This window comes from Cetorhinus maximus, chromosome 7 (genome assembly GCF_964194155.1).
Source record: "Cetorhinus maximus chromosome 7, sCetMax3.hap1.1, whole genome shotgun sequence".
In the NCBI taxonomy this organism is placed as follows: domain Eukaryota; kingdom Metazoa; phylum Chordata; class Chondrichthyes; order Lamniformes; family Cetorhinidae; genus Cetorhinus; species Cetorhinus maximus.
In genome coordinates, this window is record NC_135885.1 from 62,090,126 (window position 1) to 62,106,709 (window position 16,584).

The 16,584-nt window shown below is 40.1% G+C and overlaps 1 protein-coding gene across 2 annotated transcripts in view; it reads right to left on the minus strand.

Moving 5' to 3' along the window:
* LOC144682828 (PC3-like endoprotease variant B) overlaps nt 1-16,584 on the minus strand; it is an 898,333-nt gene that overhangs the window by 546,062 nt on the left and 335,687 nt on the right. For both annotated transcript variants that reach the window (XM_078545597.1, XM_078545598.1), the window contains exon 4: nt 900-1,017. In XM_078545597.1, coding sequence (XP_078401723.1) covers nt 900-1,017 — 118 coding nt within the window. The remainder of the gene's footprint in view (nt 1-899; nt 1,018-16,584) is intronic.

Below are 16,584 nucleotides of genomic sequence, written 5' to 3' on the forward strand. Positions count from 1 at the left end.
CAGGAGCATGTCATTCGGCCCTTCAAGCCTGCTCCGCCATTTAACAAGATCATGGCTGATTTGATTGTAGCCTTAACCCCACTTTCCTGCCTGTCTCCCATAAGCCTTAAGTCCCTTGTCGATCAAAAATTTGTCTAACTCAGCCTTGAATATATTCAATGACCCAGCCTCCACTGCTCTCTGGGAAAGATAATTCCAAAGACTAACGATCCTTTGAGAGAAGAAATCCCCCCCTCATCTCCATCTTAAATGGGAAACCCCTTATTTTTAAACTGTTCCCCCTAGTTCCAGATTCTCCCAAGAGAGGAAACATCCTCCCATCATCTACCTTGTCAAGCCACCTCAGAATCATTTGTTTCAATAAAATCACCTCTCATTCTTCTAAACCCCAACGAATATAGGTCCACTGGAGACACTAAGTTTATATTAAGTTAGAAAAATTCGAACAAAGGAGTATAAGCCAACATGCTATAACCACAACAAATTATTCCCAGTTTTTAAAGTGTTATGTACAAAGATTTCAAACATATACCAGCATTCTGATATTCTGGTGAAAGTACACTGATTAAAAATATTGATTCAGGACACCGGGGAAAATGAAAGAATAAGGGTTTGGGCACAAACCCAAGAATTATTTGATGCTATCGAAGCTACATTCAAGATGAGGATCTCACAGTAAAAATGTACAGACATTAAATGTCCCTAAAAAAAATTGTAGGTACATCAAATAAAGCACAAAACTGGACTCAAATCAATGTTACTACAGCATTTAGTTATTTTCGGAATACTGTAACAATGGCTGGGTTTAAAAAATGTAGATGTCAGATCCCTTATGGCTCCTATCATGGTGAATTATATTATACAGTTTTATATTAAGAGTTTTGTTATTTATTACTTACCTAGTTTTTCAAAGAATGAGTCGATGCTGTCATCTTTGGAAAGGAATGGAAGGTCAGGTAAAACAACCCTGTCTCGTTTTTCCACTTCATGGATATCTTGTTGTTCTGCCCACTTGATCTAAATGAAAGAATTAATGCCTAAAATTAGGATACAGTTTAAAACATATCAATTTTATTATTCATTTGTGACCTAGTTTATATTAATTTGGGATTAATTTGCTATTAAACAAGAACATGTCTAATGTCTCCCGTCCTTTCATTTCATAAACACAATAATCATATTTCAATTTTAAAATAAAATGAAAATCTACATTAAAATTTTAAGCTGTACATTTTTACTGTGGTAAATAATATCTGTAGTAAATTATCAGACACCTGTCCACCAATCAGAGTGTTCTGTTTTGTGAGCTGAGGTACCTTTTGTTACCTTTGAGAATAGCCAGTCTTCAGCCATTGTCACAGAGCCCTCTAGTGATATCACATGGAATTTTTTAAAACAATAGCTTTTGAAACAACCACCAACATTATTGGTGCAGCAAGAGAAATGAATCCTCAACACTTATTTAGCTGATGTTACAATATTTACTGTTTCTTTTTTAATAAATGGAACTTTTTAATAAAACATATAACATATAACAAGGTAAATCTTTAAGCTTTTTTATGATTTTTATTTTATCTTAGCCAACCATATTTACAAAACTCACATTTTCCTTCCTTCCATTCCCCTGCCATTATATTGTGCAGTACAGGTCAAGTATCCTTTATCTGAAACTCTCAGGGCTGATTGCGTTTCGGATTTTAGATAATTCCTGTTTTCAGATACCGCATATAGGCCTAGCCTTACTTACATTACAATGGCCCAAGCCTAGCTAGCATAGTCCAAAGTAAATAATAAAGTAAGATGTATCACTGAATAATAAATACAGGGTACCTCCCAACCATGGCACCATCTGTGATTCTGTTTGTAGGAGAGGGTTCACAAGGTAAACAATGCAGACAAAAATCACAGGGTAAACAGTGCAGACAAACAACTAGGCTTCCCGCACTAAAGGTCGGGTGTGGTTGGCGAGGTTGGTGCTGGTTCGGGTCAAAGACTTCCGTGCTAAATGTTGGGTATGGTTGGCGAGGTTCATGTCGGCTAGGGTTGTGTTGGCTCGGGTCTGAGACTTGCTGAGCTAAAGATTATTGAGGTTCAAGAAAAGTAGTTTATTGATGTGTTTGGTTTTCAGATTTACGAATAAAGGATACTCAACCTGTACTGTGGTACAGAGTTGCTCACTCTGTGGCCACCAGGCAGTGTTATTAAAATTTGCATAAGGATACAATTTGGGATCAAATGCATACCTGACATTTTGGGCCCAGCTTTGTAATGTTTTCTGGATACCATATTAAACTACTGTCAGTGCCAGCATATCTTGAGCTAAAATGGCTCCCTCACATCAAAGCAGTGGACTCTATATGTTACCTGACAAAATACCTAACCTGAATTATAATAAAGTTGCCACATGGTACTAATCCTTCTGATATTCCAGGGTAACTGGAGGAATAAGAAATATAAACAAAAAATGGGATCTAGATGTTGTTTATTTCATTTGGCATTTATCTCTGTATCCTTTGTTTAAATACTTGTTACCTCCCTTTTGGGAGTTCCAAGTAACAATGACGAGAGAAAGCTTAACTTTTTCTTCAGTAGTGTTATTGAAATTGCAGGAGCACAATGTTTGAAATGTGCAATTTCTAAGTGTGCTATTTGGTTCGCAGGCCATACTCACAGTGTGCACTGAGAGGAATGTTATTCACAACAAAAGCCCCCCACCTAACAAATCACTGCCAACCACCAGCTTTTCTTCTAATGTTATTTTATTTCCAGAAATTCTCTTATAATTTGATTATTTATCATTTTACAGGCAGCTGTAAGTCAAAATTAAAAGATATACTCCAGAATATGACCGTACAATTGGCTTATCTTCAGTTTGCTGATTAAACATTTCTGAGAAATGGGGCATTTTTTTGTTTGAGAAACCCAAGTCAAAGAATCTATTTTCTTGTAAACAAGCAGTGTATGAGATACCTGCCTCCCTATCAATGCTGGCACTTCTGATGAATTTTCAAGTCTTTGACTTGGAAACAGAACTTTCCATTACTAAGCCTCACACACCCAGCAAAGATGGCATCTCCAATGAAATCATAAAGCAGCACCTTCATGTTGAATTGTGCCACAATGGCTGCAGCATTACTTTTTGGACCTCTGGGACCCTGATTTAAATTCAACTCACCCAATTGGATGAACATCTCCTCTCTCTGCGGTGTGTGTGTTCAGGTCTTGGGTGAAATCAGTTGAGATATTCTCAACCTAGCTTCAGTGGGCTTAAGCTACTGCACAAAACTGTGATAATTTTGCTGTCTTATTCACAGTAGCTGAAAAGATAGAACATTTGTGCAGTTGGAAGCATTTTTTAAAGAATTAAGTTAAAGTATATCATTGGAGCAGAACAGAAGGAGCTTTATTCTGCACCAGCAGAAAGACAGGGAAAGACCAGCTTGTCCATTGAGCCTGTGCTATACCTGATCTGGGAGTGTTTAATAGTGATGGTGGGAGACAAAGGTAGTTAAGTTAATTCTTACTTCAGCACTGGAAACCCTGTCATTTGATGGGCACAAAAAGTTCAGCACTACATATATGTTTAAAGGTAAACCGGTTATTGTGTTCAATATCTTACTTAAAAATTGTGAATTTCATATGGGTATTTTTTGAGTCTGTACAGGTCTGGGATGGGCTGGAACTGGGCCTGCAGTGAACGTATTACAAACTGACCTCACTGATACTTGAGAGCCCAGCTGCCTTGTTTTAAGGTTTACAATTGTGCACCATCCAGGAATTACACTTCCTGAGCAAAGGCCATCGCCACATGCCATTGTGCTTGTCTTTAAACGTTACTGGGTTTTCTTTGTTGAGGGAATGTAGATGGTATTTCATAACTTATATATTTCTAGAAAAGTCTCAGATAGATTTACAAACAAATCAGCTTGAAAAAAAATTATGTACTAACATTTTGTTTTTCTATTGGGAGGTCCAGTGGCAAGAAAATGAAGCTTTTTGAATGGCGCATCTTCCTGGATGGTGCACAATTGTAAACCTTAAAACAAGAAGGCTGGGCTCCCAAGTGTCAGTGAGGTCAATCGTAATACGCTCACTGCAGGCCCAGTTCCAGCCCATCCCAGGCCTGTACACATAATCCTGCCTGACATTTCAGTGTAGTACCTAGGGAACGTTGTATTGTCACAAGTGCTATCTTTTAGATGAAATGTTCAAAGAGAAGCTCAGGTGGATGTAAATGATTCTGTGGCATTCTTTAACGAAGAGCAAGGAGTTCTACTCGTACCCTGACCAATTGTCTTCTCTTAATGAGCACCACCAAATAAAGCTTATCTGGCCATTCATTTACTAGGTTTAAATTGGCTGCTATGTTTTTTACATGGCAGTAATGACTGCACTTCAAAAGTAATCCAGTGGTTGTAAAGCACTTTGGAATGGCCCGAGGATGTGAAAGATATAAACTGCAGATCTTTCTTTATTGAAGTTGTTATACTTCATCTAAAACACCTTTGCTAACTGCATATTGTTCGAAAACGAGGTTTAAATATCTCTTGTAATAATGTACAATGTAACAACCTGTTCATATCTATGAAATTAGGACTGAAGACTATTCATGGAAGAAGCATTATATCCTCATTATAAGGCTTTTAGGGAAAGTACTCTGTTATAAATCCACTAGATTTTAGCTCATGACCTCTCTACTTTGCATTTTTGTTCAGTAATGAGACACCCACTGGGCCTTGCTACAACATGCAAAGTACTTGGTTACTGAGGCCCATTTTATTATGAGAGTGAAGTTCAGCAATGATGTAGAACAGAAAGTGTCTTTACTAAAATAAGACTAATGGAGTTTAAAGGCTTATTTTTAAAAGATAAGCCATGGTTTCATATACACACATGAATGAATGTGCAGCTAACTGAAATTTAAAACAAATAAATTCAGCAACTTAATGACTTTGAAGTGTGTTTATTTAATTGAAAGCTGAGGACTCATTTGCATGGTTTTGTAATTTCTTCCCTTTCTAATGGTTTTGTCACCTTACAACAACAATAACTTGCTGTTAGATAGCACTGCTCACCGCTACGCAAAATGATGCACGATGACGTCGGGCGTGGGCATGCGCCGAAGCCGGCTGGATGCCCGGAAAACTGTCAGAGGCCTATTAAGGCCATTAGGAGAGTAATTTAGCAAATTAACAGCGCTGCCCGTTCAACCTTAAGGTTGGTGGGCAGGCGAAGAGCCCAAGCGGCCTTTGTGCTTTTCAGGAAACCTCACCCACAGGCGGGATGAGGTTTCCTGAAAGTTCAATAAAATAATTAAATAAAATTTGCATAATACACAAACATGTCCCAGCTCATGTGACACTGTCACATGAGGGGACATGTTTAAATAATTTTTCACATCATTTATTTAAAATTTGTACTATCAACTTTGTCCAGCCTTGGTACGGCTTTTATTACTGGCAATTGATATGAGAAGTAATGCGCGATCCCCAAGGCAGCAAAAGCAGCATCGACTGACCTCAAAGTTGTGGAAGAAGTGGAGCTGGCCAAGTGCACGTCGCTTATATACAGTCAGAACTGAAAGTTCTAAATTCTCGCTGGTGGGGGAACTTAATTTAGAGGGAGAAATTAATTCCGGTGAGGCGGCTTTTTAATAAGCATGCATGAGATGCTAATGCATGCAAATGGGGTTCCTGACATTGTTTGTCGGGAAACTCAACCCGCCTTTAACCCACCTTAAAAGTCAGGAGAAGAAAATTCCAACAGTTTATTCTGCCGCTGGGAAACAGGTATTTTGTCTCCCACCAAATTAAGTGCCCCTGCCTGCCATGATTCCCACTGCTGGCGGGACCAGAAGATTCCGTCCTATAGTTCAAAGCTCCACACTCAAGCAAACTCTTTGTAGTTTTAAATAAATTTGCAGATAACTTATGAAGAAATTTTGAAGCCATTGCTCTGTAATAGCTGTGCTCCGGGTAACTTGAGAAATTGTAAGTCAGCACAAATTTCGTGCTGTAGGAAAATGACGTTGATTTGTGAATCATGCAGCAAACAGGAAATATTTAAGACATTGAAGTGCAATAGCTAACTTAATGATAAGATTTGTGTATATCTTTCTGGATTGTGTTAATGACATAAAATGTTAATTTCTGCTGTGGAAAGGTGACAGCTTGCTGAGAATTGGAGGAGCGTGGATACCTGACAGTTGTGGGGCTGATCACAGAGAAAGGGTAGGGTGAGGCCATGGAGAAATCTGAAAACGAGGATCAGAATTTTAAAATCAAGTTATTGCTTAACCAGGAACTAATAGAGGTCAGTGAGCACTAGATCCTCACCAAGCATTGTGTTATATAGCTCTCTCTGCTGCCCTCTCTGCTGGGGAGGTTTAAAGCTGTTCAATATTGGCTGCCTACTGCACTGGTATGTTTTTCTCATTGCAAGACACAGTAAGAAGAGGGGATGGAAGTTTTTTTTTACATTTCATTTGAAAAATGAAGAACTGAAGAACACTGTCACCCTTTTTGAAACTTCTAAAGTTGATTTGAGAAAGTTTGATTGATTTGAAAAATTGCTCCGTGTGCATGTTGTATTCAAGTAAACAGTTGAGTCAGCACTGTATGTAATTGAAAAATGACACTGAAGGCATATTTGGGGACAATGGGGCAATTCTACCCTAACAAAGAAGACGGGTGTAATTATAAACAAAGGTTACACATTTGGCTAAAAATGAATAAAACAGGAGGTGAGTAAAGTAAATTTTTCATCACCATGATGGGGTCATATTTTTGAGATGGTGCCAAACCAGTGCTGCCTATGAGACCCCAGTACTATGGGCTCTTCTGAAATTAATGAGATTCTGGACTCATATTATGGCACAACTAAAAATGAGATTGCACTGAGAGTTGCACTCCATGAAAAGAAGCAGTTGCCAAGTGAGACTGTGTAGATTACATTCTCAAATTAAAGAAATTCTCTCATCACTGTGGGTATGGTGTAAAATTAAAAATCAGCCTTAGAGACATGTTTATAGGAGGTCTAAAGAACATTAACACCCAGGCCAAGCTTTTGAACAAAGGCAATAAGCTAACGTTGAAGCAGCCCTACGATAAGGCCACAGCAATGAAAACGGTAGAAAGAGATAGTTGCAAATTGCAAGGGAATTCTTTTCCTGAGCTGGTAGGGGAGGTCTGTCTTGCGTTCTACTTCAGCAGGATCCAGGCCATGGCAGCCAAGTTCACAGACCCAGGGTCTGAACCTTAGGTGCTACTATTACCATAGTAGCCAACAACCATTTGAATGTCCATATGCCTGTGGGAATTGTCAGTCATATGAAGGCAGGAGTACAGGAAACAGTAATGCTCCAGGTCGTGGTAAAGTTCCAGGTCACAGCCATGCACTAGGTTGAGGTTGTGGTAGATCTAAAGCTAGTTCAGGAGTCTGGAAATCTTTGACTGTGCATACCATAAATGTGGAAGCAGAGGTTGTTGTTATCGAGCAGGAAGATCAAGAGTTGTACTCAGTAAGAGGACAAGAAAAACAGCACATGGAAGATGAGAGTAAAAGGGATGAAGATATAACTCCAGTGCCCACTATAAAAATGAAAGTCGGAGATTCACAACATACTTTCAGCGTTAATACAGCTGCAGAAGTGTCTGTTCTCTCAGAAGAAGTCCCTAAGTCACATTCCCTTACACAATACGAGTGTGAAACTGACTAGTTATTCCAATAACAGTATTCCAGTGTGAGATGAAGTTAGTGTTAGAGTGGAATGTGATGATGATTCCTATTACTTGCCATTGGTAATAGTAGGAGGAAACAAGTCTCCCTGGTGGGAAGAAATTAGAAGATACCATTAAAAAAACTGGGCCGAGTTATTTATAGTAGGGATCAGTGAGAGTACGTCTGTCATTGAGGAATTTCCAAGAGAGCACAAAATGGTCTTTGAGCATGAAGGACTATATTGTTTTTCGTATGGCTGAAAAAAAGAGACATTTAGAAGCGTTTTGTCTTGCACTCATCAGGACACTTTGCAAGAATATGAATATAAGGGGAAAACAACAATTTATACTGTATGAGAAAAGATTGGTTGGCAAGTGGACTCTGATTGACAGAGGTGTTGCCATGGAGAATGCACCAGTAATGGTGACTGACAGTTAACTGCCACGCTTGAAATTTAAACCAGGCAACTTGACCCTGATTGGTTAAGGCATTGCCCTGAGGAATGAGTCTGCAAATGACTGGCACTTTTTTTTTTAAGCTGAAACAGGCGCAATGTGTGTACATGTTCTTTCTGTCTGCAAAGAACGGGGCCCAGTGTATAAATATGTAGCTTCCAGTATATGCAAATGCACCACGCTGCGAGCCGGACTGACTATCTTAAACTGGTTGTCAGCATAATTTTTAGCACATTGAGGATTATTTAGAAAATGTTGTCCAATTGTGGAATCACTTCTAATGTTGAACACTGTAATTCTGAGTAATTATTAGAACATTGGACAACATTTGCTAAATAATCCCCAACCTGCTAATAATTACACAGAATTACAGTGTCCAACATTAAAAGTGATTCCGTAATTGGACAACATTTGCCAAATAATCCCCAAAGAATTACAATGACAACCAATTTAAGGTTGTCAATTGGGCTCGCAGCATGGCGAATTTGCATGTACTGGAAGCTACATATATTAATATACAAGACCCTGTTCTTTGCAGTCAGAAAGAACAAGTATATACCATTGCGCCTATTTCAGCTAAACAAAATAAGTGACAGCCATTCACTGATTCATTGCTTAGGACAATGCCTTGACCAATCATGGTCAAGCTGCCTGGTTTAAATTTCAAACAATGCTTGGCAGTTAACTCTCAGTCGCCATAACTGGTGCATTCTTCATGGCAGCGCCTCTACTAATCAGAGTCCACTTGACAATCAATCAGCACTCTCTTCACATACAGTACAAATTGTTGTTTTCCCCTTATATTGGTATTCTTGCGAGTTGTCCTGATGAGTATAAGATGAAAAGCTTTGATATTACTCTTTTTTCAGCAATACTCAAGTTCTGTGCTATCAAACAACCATATTTTTTAATTCTTTCATGGGATGTGGGCATCGCTGGCTAGGCCAGCATTTTTATTGCTCATTCCTAATTGCCCTTGAGAAGGCAGTGGTGAGCTGCCTTCTTGAACCGCTGCAGGTGGTGGTGTAGGAACACCCACAGTGCTGTTAGGGAGGGAATTCCAGGATTTTGACCCAACGACAATGAAGGAACAATGGTACAGTTCCAAGGCATGATGGTGTGTGGCTTGGAGGGAACTTGTAGTGGTGTTCCCATGCATCTGCTGCCCTTGTCCTTCTAGATTATACAGGTTGTGGGTTTGGAATGTGCCGTTGAAGGAGCCTTGGTGAGTTGCTGCAGTGCATCTTGTATCATGGTGGAGGGAATAGGCATTGAAGATGGTGGATGGGGTGCCAATCAGGCAGATTACTTTGTCCTATACCATAAGACCATAAAACGTAGGAGCAGAAGTAGGCCATTCAGGCCATCGAGTCCACTTCGTCCTCCAATGAGATCATTACTGATCTGATAATCCTCAACTCCACTTTCCTGCCTTTTCCCCATAACCCTTGATACCCTTACTGATTAAAAATCCGTCTATCTCAGCCTTGAATATACTTAGTGACTCGGCCTCAACAACCCTCTGCTGTAAAGAGTTCTACAGTTTGACTACCCTATGAGAGAAGAAATTTTTCCTCATCTCTGTCTTAAATGGGCGACCCCTTACTTTGAGATTATGTCCGCTAGTCCTAGACTCTCCCACAAGGGGTAACAACCTCTCAGCATCTACCCTGTCAAGCCCCCTAAGAATCTTATATGTTTCAATAAAGTCACCTTTCATTCTTCTAAACTCCAGTGAGTACAGGCCCAACCTACTCAACCTCTCCTCATAAGAAATTCCCTCTGTACCCAGGATCAACCTAGTGAACCTCCTCTGGACTGCCTCCAATGCCAGTATATCTTTCCTTAGATAAGAGGGCTAAAACTGTTCACACTATTCTAGGCATGGTCCAACTAGTGCCTTGTATAGTTTTAGCAAGTCTTCCCTATTTTTATACTCCATTCCCTTTTAAATAAAGGCCAACATTCCATTTCTGAAGAAGGGTCACATCGACTCGAAACATTAACCCTGTTTCTCTCTCCACAGATGCTGTCAGACCTGCTGAGTTTTTCCAACATTTTCTGTTTTTGTTTCAGATTTCAAGCATCTGCAGAATTTTGCTTTTAGTCCATTTGCCTTCCCTATTACCTGCTGAACTTGTATACTGGCTTTTTGTGATTCATGCACGAGGATCTCCAAAACTCTTTATGCTGCAGCTTTCTGCAGTCTTTCTCTATTTAAATAACATTCAGCTCCTCTATTCTTCCTGCCAAAGTACATAACCTCACGTTTTCCCACATTATATTCCAGCTGCCAAGTTTTTGCCCACTCAATTAACCCTCTGTAGACTCTTTGTGTCATCCTCACCACTTGCCTTCCCACCTATTTTTGTGTCATCTGCAAACTTGGCAATAGTGCATTCACTTCCCTCATCCAAGTCATTAATATATATTGTAAATAATTGTAGCCCCAGCACCGATCTCTGTAGCACTCCACTAGTGCCTTCCTGAAAATGCTCCCCTTATCCCAACGCTCTGTCTTCTATTAGTTAGCCAATCCTCTATCCATGCTAAAATACTATCTCCAACACCATGGGCTCTTATCTTATTAAGTAGCCATATGTGTGGTACCTTATTGAACGCCTTTTGCAAATCCAAATATATTACATCTACTGGTTCCCCTTTATCTATCCTCTTGTTACCTCCTCAAAGAATTCTAACAAATTTGTCTGGCATGATTTCCCCTTCATGAAGCCATGCTGACTCTGCTTAATTATATAATGTATTTCTAAATGCTCTGCTATTACATCCTTTATAATAGACTCTCTCTCCATTTTCCCCAATGACAGATGTCCTGGATGGTGTCAAGCTTCTTGAGTATTGTTGGAGCTGCACTCATCCAGGCAAGTGGAGGAGAGTATTCCATCACACTCCTGACTTGTGCCTTGTAGATGGTGGACAGGCTTTCGGGAGTCAGGGGGTGAGTTACTCTCCGCAGAATTCCCAGCCTCTGACCTGCTCTTATAGCCACAGTATTTATATGGCTGGTCCAGTTCAGTTTCTGGTCAATGGTATACCCCAGGATGTTGATAGTGGGGGACTGAGTGATGGTAATGTCATTGAATGACAAGAGGCGATGATTAGGTTCTCTCTTGTTGGAGATGATCATTATCTGATACATATGCTGTGAGTGTTACTTGCCACGTGTCAGCCCAAGCCTGGATACTGACCAGGTTTTGCTGCATTTGGACATGGACTGTTTCAGTATCTGAGGAGTTGCGAATGGTATTGAACATTGTGCAATCAACAGTGAACATCCCCACTTCTGACCTTATGATGGAGGGAAGGTCATTGATCAAACAGCTGAGGAACTCCTGCAGTGATGTCATGGAACTCAGATGATTAACCTCCAACAACCACAGCCATCTTCCTTTGTGCTAGGTATGGCTCTAACCAGTGAGGAGTTTTTCCGGATTCCTATTGACTCCAGTTTTGCTAGGGCTCCTTGATGCCACACTTGGTCAAATGCTGCCTTGATATCAAGGGCAGTCACTCCCACCTCACCTCTTGAGTTAAGCTCTTTTGTCCATGTAACGAGGTCAAGGACTGAGTGTCCCTAGCGGAACCCAGACAGAGTGTAAGTGAGCAGGTTCTTGCTGAGTAAGTGCCACTTAATAGCACTGTCAATGACCCCTTCCACAACTTTGCTGATGATTGAGAGTAGACTGATGGGGCGGTAATTGGCTGGGTTGGTTTTGTCCTGCTTTTTATGAACAGGACATAGCTGGGCAATTTTCCACATAGCCAAGTAGATGCCAGTGTTGTAGCTGTACTGGAACAGCTTGGCTAAGAGCACGGTTGGTTCTGGATGATAAATGATAAAATTGGTCACAGTACATTATTCAATATTATAAGTCAGCGGAACATTCTTCTGAGATTTCCCGTGAAGACTGATTCACTTCTAGCTACTGGGTTACTTGTGAAAATACTTTACATGCACAAATGACATGCCAGTGTCTACCAGAGAAATTAGTGAAGAAAATCGCAAGGAAAAACAAAGCAAGAACTACATAATAAAGAGGAGGATATCGAGAGGGTTAGAGGAAGTGAGGGACCTTGGAGTTCATGTTCACAGGTCCCTGAAGGTGGCAGGACAGGTAGATAGTGGTAGAGAAGGCATGTGAAATGCTTCTGTTTATTAGACAAGTTTTAGAATACAAAAGCAGGGATGTAATTCTGGAACTGTATAAAATGCTGGTTAGGCCACGGCTGGAGTTTTGCGTACAGCTCTGGTCACCACATTACAGAAAGGATGTAATTGCCCTGGAGAAAGTACAGAAGAGATTTACAAGGATGTTGCCAGGCTTTGAAAATTGCAGCAATGAGGAAAGTTTGGATAAGCTAGGGTTGTTTTCCTTAGAACAGAGGAGACTGAGGGGTGATTTGATTGTGGTGTTATTTCCCCTAGCAGAGAGGTCAGTTACCAGGGGGCACATAGGACTTAGAAGCAGGAGTAGGCCATTCAGCTCTTTGAGCCTGCTCCGTCTTCCAATAAGATCATGGCTGATTTGGTTGTGTCTCAACTCCACTTTGTCATCTGTCCCCACAATCTGTACCTCCACTGTCTGTCAAAAATCTATCTAACTCTGCCTTGAATGAATTCAATAGCCCCGCCTCCACTGCTTTCTGGGGAAGAGAATTCCACATAACAACTGCCCTTTGAGAGAAAAAAATTCTCTTCAGCTCTGTTTTAAATGGTAGACCTCTTATTCTTAAACTGTGTCCCCTGGTTCTAGTCTCTTCCACAAGTGGAAACATCATCCCAGTATCCACCCTATCAAATCCCCTCAGGAACTTATATGTTTCAATAAAAATCACCTCTCATTCTTCTAAACTCCAATGGGTATAGGCCCAACCTGTTCAACCTTTCTTCATAAGATAAGCCCCTCTTCCCAGGAATGAGTCAAGTGAACCTTCTCTGAACCGCTTCTAGCACAATTATATCTTTTTTCAAATAAGGAGGCAAAAACTGTACACAATATTCTCACAATAGTGAGATGTGGTCTCACTAAGGCCTTGTCCAGCTGCAGTAAAACTACTTTTATTTTCCATTCCCCTTGCAATAGAGCCAACATTCTATTTGCCTTCCTAATCAGTTGCTATACCTGCATAGTAAACTTTTGTGATTCATGGACCAGGACACGCAGATCCCTCTGTACCATCGAGTTCTGCAGTCTCTCTCCATTTAAATAGTATACTGCTTTTCTATTCCTCCTACCAAAGTGGACAAGTTTACATTTTTCCACATTATACTCCATCTGCCAAATTTTTGCCCACTCACTTAAGCTATCCATAACCCTTTCCAGACTCTCTACCTCCTCTTGACAATTTACTTTTCTACCTATCTTGGTGTCATGTGCAAATCTAGCGACCATACATTCAGTCCCTTCGTCAAAGTCATTGACGTAGATTGGAAATCAGATTTAAGGTGATTGGTAGGAGGATTAGAGGGGATAGTAGGAAAAACATTATCACCAGGAGGGTGGTAGGTGTCTGGAATTCATTGCCTGGGTTGGTGCTTGAGGTGGAATCCCTCAACTCATTGAAATAGTACCTTGTCCTACACATGCAAGGCTGGATGTTGGAAGGTGGCGTTAGAATGGGCGGCTAGTTTTTTTTCAGCCAGTGCAGAATGATGGGCTGAATAGCCTCTTTTTGTGCTGTAACTTTTCTATGGTTCTATGGATGTTCTGCTCAGTAAAGTGCTCAATTAGGACTTGAATGTCTGGCCTAAAGATCGTGATGATGAGAAATTGCGGGAATATTTCACATGTAGAAATGATCTGTGCAGAGTAAGGTCTCCTATGGGGGTTTAAAAGTTATTATTCCACCAAGGTTTAGAGAGAGATTGTTAGAGAAGCTTCATCAAGAGTACAAAGGGATAGTCCATATGAAAGCAGTAGCAAGAAGCTATTTTTGGTACCTAAGGTAGATAGAGATATGAAAAGTTGGTGCAAAATTGTTAAATATGTCTCAGGATGAGAAATAATCCAATCAAGGTTCCTTTCATTCCTTGGTCAAACATGTACATGTTGATTTCTTACAAGTGGAACGGAAAGAGTGCCTTATTTTGGATGATAGATATAGTGAGTGCCCAATACCACAAATGCCTAAACTAGAAGTTTTGAGAAGTTGGTTTGTAATTTATGGGTTGCCAGAGGTATTAGTGTCAGATAATGGTCCACAGTTTGCACCAGAGGAGTTTGAAATATTTCTGAGCAAGAACAGGATCAAACACACTCTAATACCACCATATCATCCAGCATCAAATGATGCTACAAAAAATGTACAGATTGTGACGAGGTCTTTGTAGAAGTATTAGGTAGGTGACAAGCTAGGCAGTGATTCTTTGACACAGGTTAGACAATTTTATGTTCTCTTGAAGAATAATTCCACAGTCTACAAGCGGTTGCTCACCTTATGAGTTAGTGTTTAAACACATTCCGAGGACAAGGCTTAGTTTGCTTAAGTTTGACGTCAATAGCAAAGCAAGAGAAAAGCAAAAGAAAGTGAAAATGAGTCATGATATACAACGCATGAAACTTAGAGAGTTCAGTGCTGGTCAGAACATCATGGTGAAAAACCACCAAGGAGATAAGGAGAAGTATGTGATTTGAATTTTGTAAAGAGGCTAGGTACATTCGCATACCTAGCCAAGATTGGAGAGAGACCCTGTCAGTATCATATGGATAATTTACTTGAAAGAGGAAATCTGACAAAGGGACATCATGAGAAACCTCCTATAGTCCAAATTCCTCCTATAGTCCCAAGTGACAATCAGAAAGAAACTGAAAGTCACAAAGAAATTTAAAGTTTGCCGATATCACAGAATCCACCAGTAGAACAAAGCAAGTCAGGGTCTTTGATTAAGACTAATCAATCAATGTCATAGTGCCAAACTGTAGAATTTATAGTTTTGGGAAACGTTAAACTGTAGCTTTAAGAATACCCTGTGTTGTAATATCACATGTCCTGTGTAAATCAATGAGTTAGCAGCGCGAGGAACCTCTAGCAGAGCGTTCTTCTCTAGTTATAGAGTTAGATGCAGACATGTAGTTGCTGCTGCTGTCATGCAAATAAAGTTAAATGTGTCCACCAAGAAAAGTTGTTTGGAAAATCAACTCTATAACAAACTGGCGATGAGGATAAATTAGATACGGCGCTGTTCCTCACCCAGCGATTGTGAATATCTAAGATAATTAAAAAGAAAGAAAGATATACTCATCCAAGATGCCACAGTTTGGCAGAATCAATCCCTTTGAGCCAGCCACCGGCAACTGGTCTCAATATATAGAATGTCTTGCATTCTACTTTCAAGCCAACTGAATCACGGGGGAGGAAAAGAAAAGAACGATTCTCCTGAGTATTTGTGGGAGCAAGACCTACAGTTTGACTCGAAGTTTGACAGCCCCAAGTGCCCCAAATTCAAAGACCTTCAGTGAATTAGTAGACCTCGCTAAGGGACATTTCCAACCCACGCCCTCAGTCACAATGCAGAGGTTCAGGTTCAATTCATGGAATAGAGCCCCAGGAGAGACCAGTGCTACCTACATGGTGAAATTAAAACAACTAACAGAATAATGTGATTTTGGTAAAACCTTTCAAAGAAAGCATTAGAAAAAGCGCTTGCAATGGAAAATGCTGTAAGGGATTCACAAATGATTCAACGGGCGCAAAATGGCACCATTCTCCTTGTTGGGCGGGAGCAGTCAGTCAAAAGTGGCATGGAAAGCTGGGACTCCGCTGCGAAGCAGGAAACAGACTCGCTAACTGAAAACTGAGAGGAAACAGCTCAGCAGCAAAGTCGAAAATTGATTTTTATTGATGTGGAAACAATCATTCTCCTAACGATTGGCAATTTAAAAAGGTAGAGTGTTACTTTTGTCACAGAAGTGGACACATAATGAAACATTACAAAGTGAGATTTAAACAGGCTTCAAGGCAACAATTGAAGTCCAATGAAGTATATCATGTAGAAAAGCCAGAAACAACTAATACTGACATTTATTCATTATTCAAAATGAAAATTAAACCATTAAAAATGGGAGTAGGCATGAGTGCTTCTACCACTGTAATAGGAGAACACACTTTCAAATATTTAAATAAAGGTGATCAACAATTAAATTTGGAACAAATATCTGCCAAGTTGAAAACGTACACAGGCGAAGAAATCCAGGTAAAAGGTATCACCAGAGCAACGATTCATTATAGACACCAATCGGCACAGCTAGCAGCGATGGTATTAGAAGGCAGAAGGCCAAGCCTTCTAGGTCAAAATTGGTTGAGAGAAAATAACCTTGATTGGCCAGTGAGATTTCAAAAGGAGGCAGGTAGAGTTCCTGAATTGGAAAAGGAACAAGGCAAGGTACTT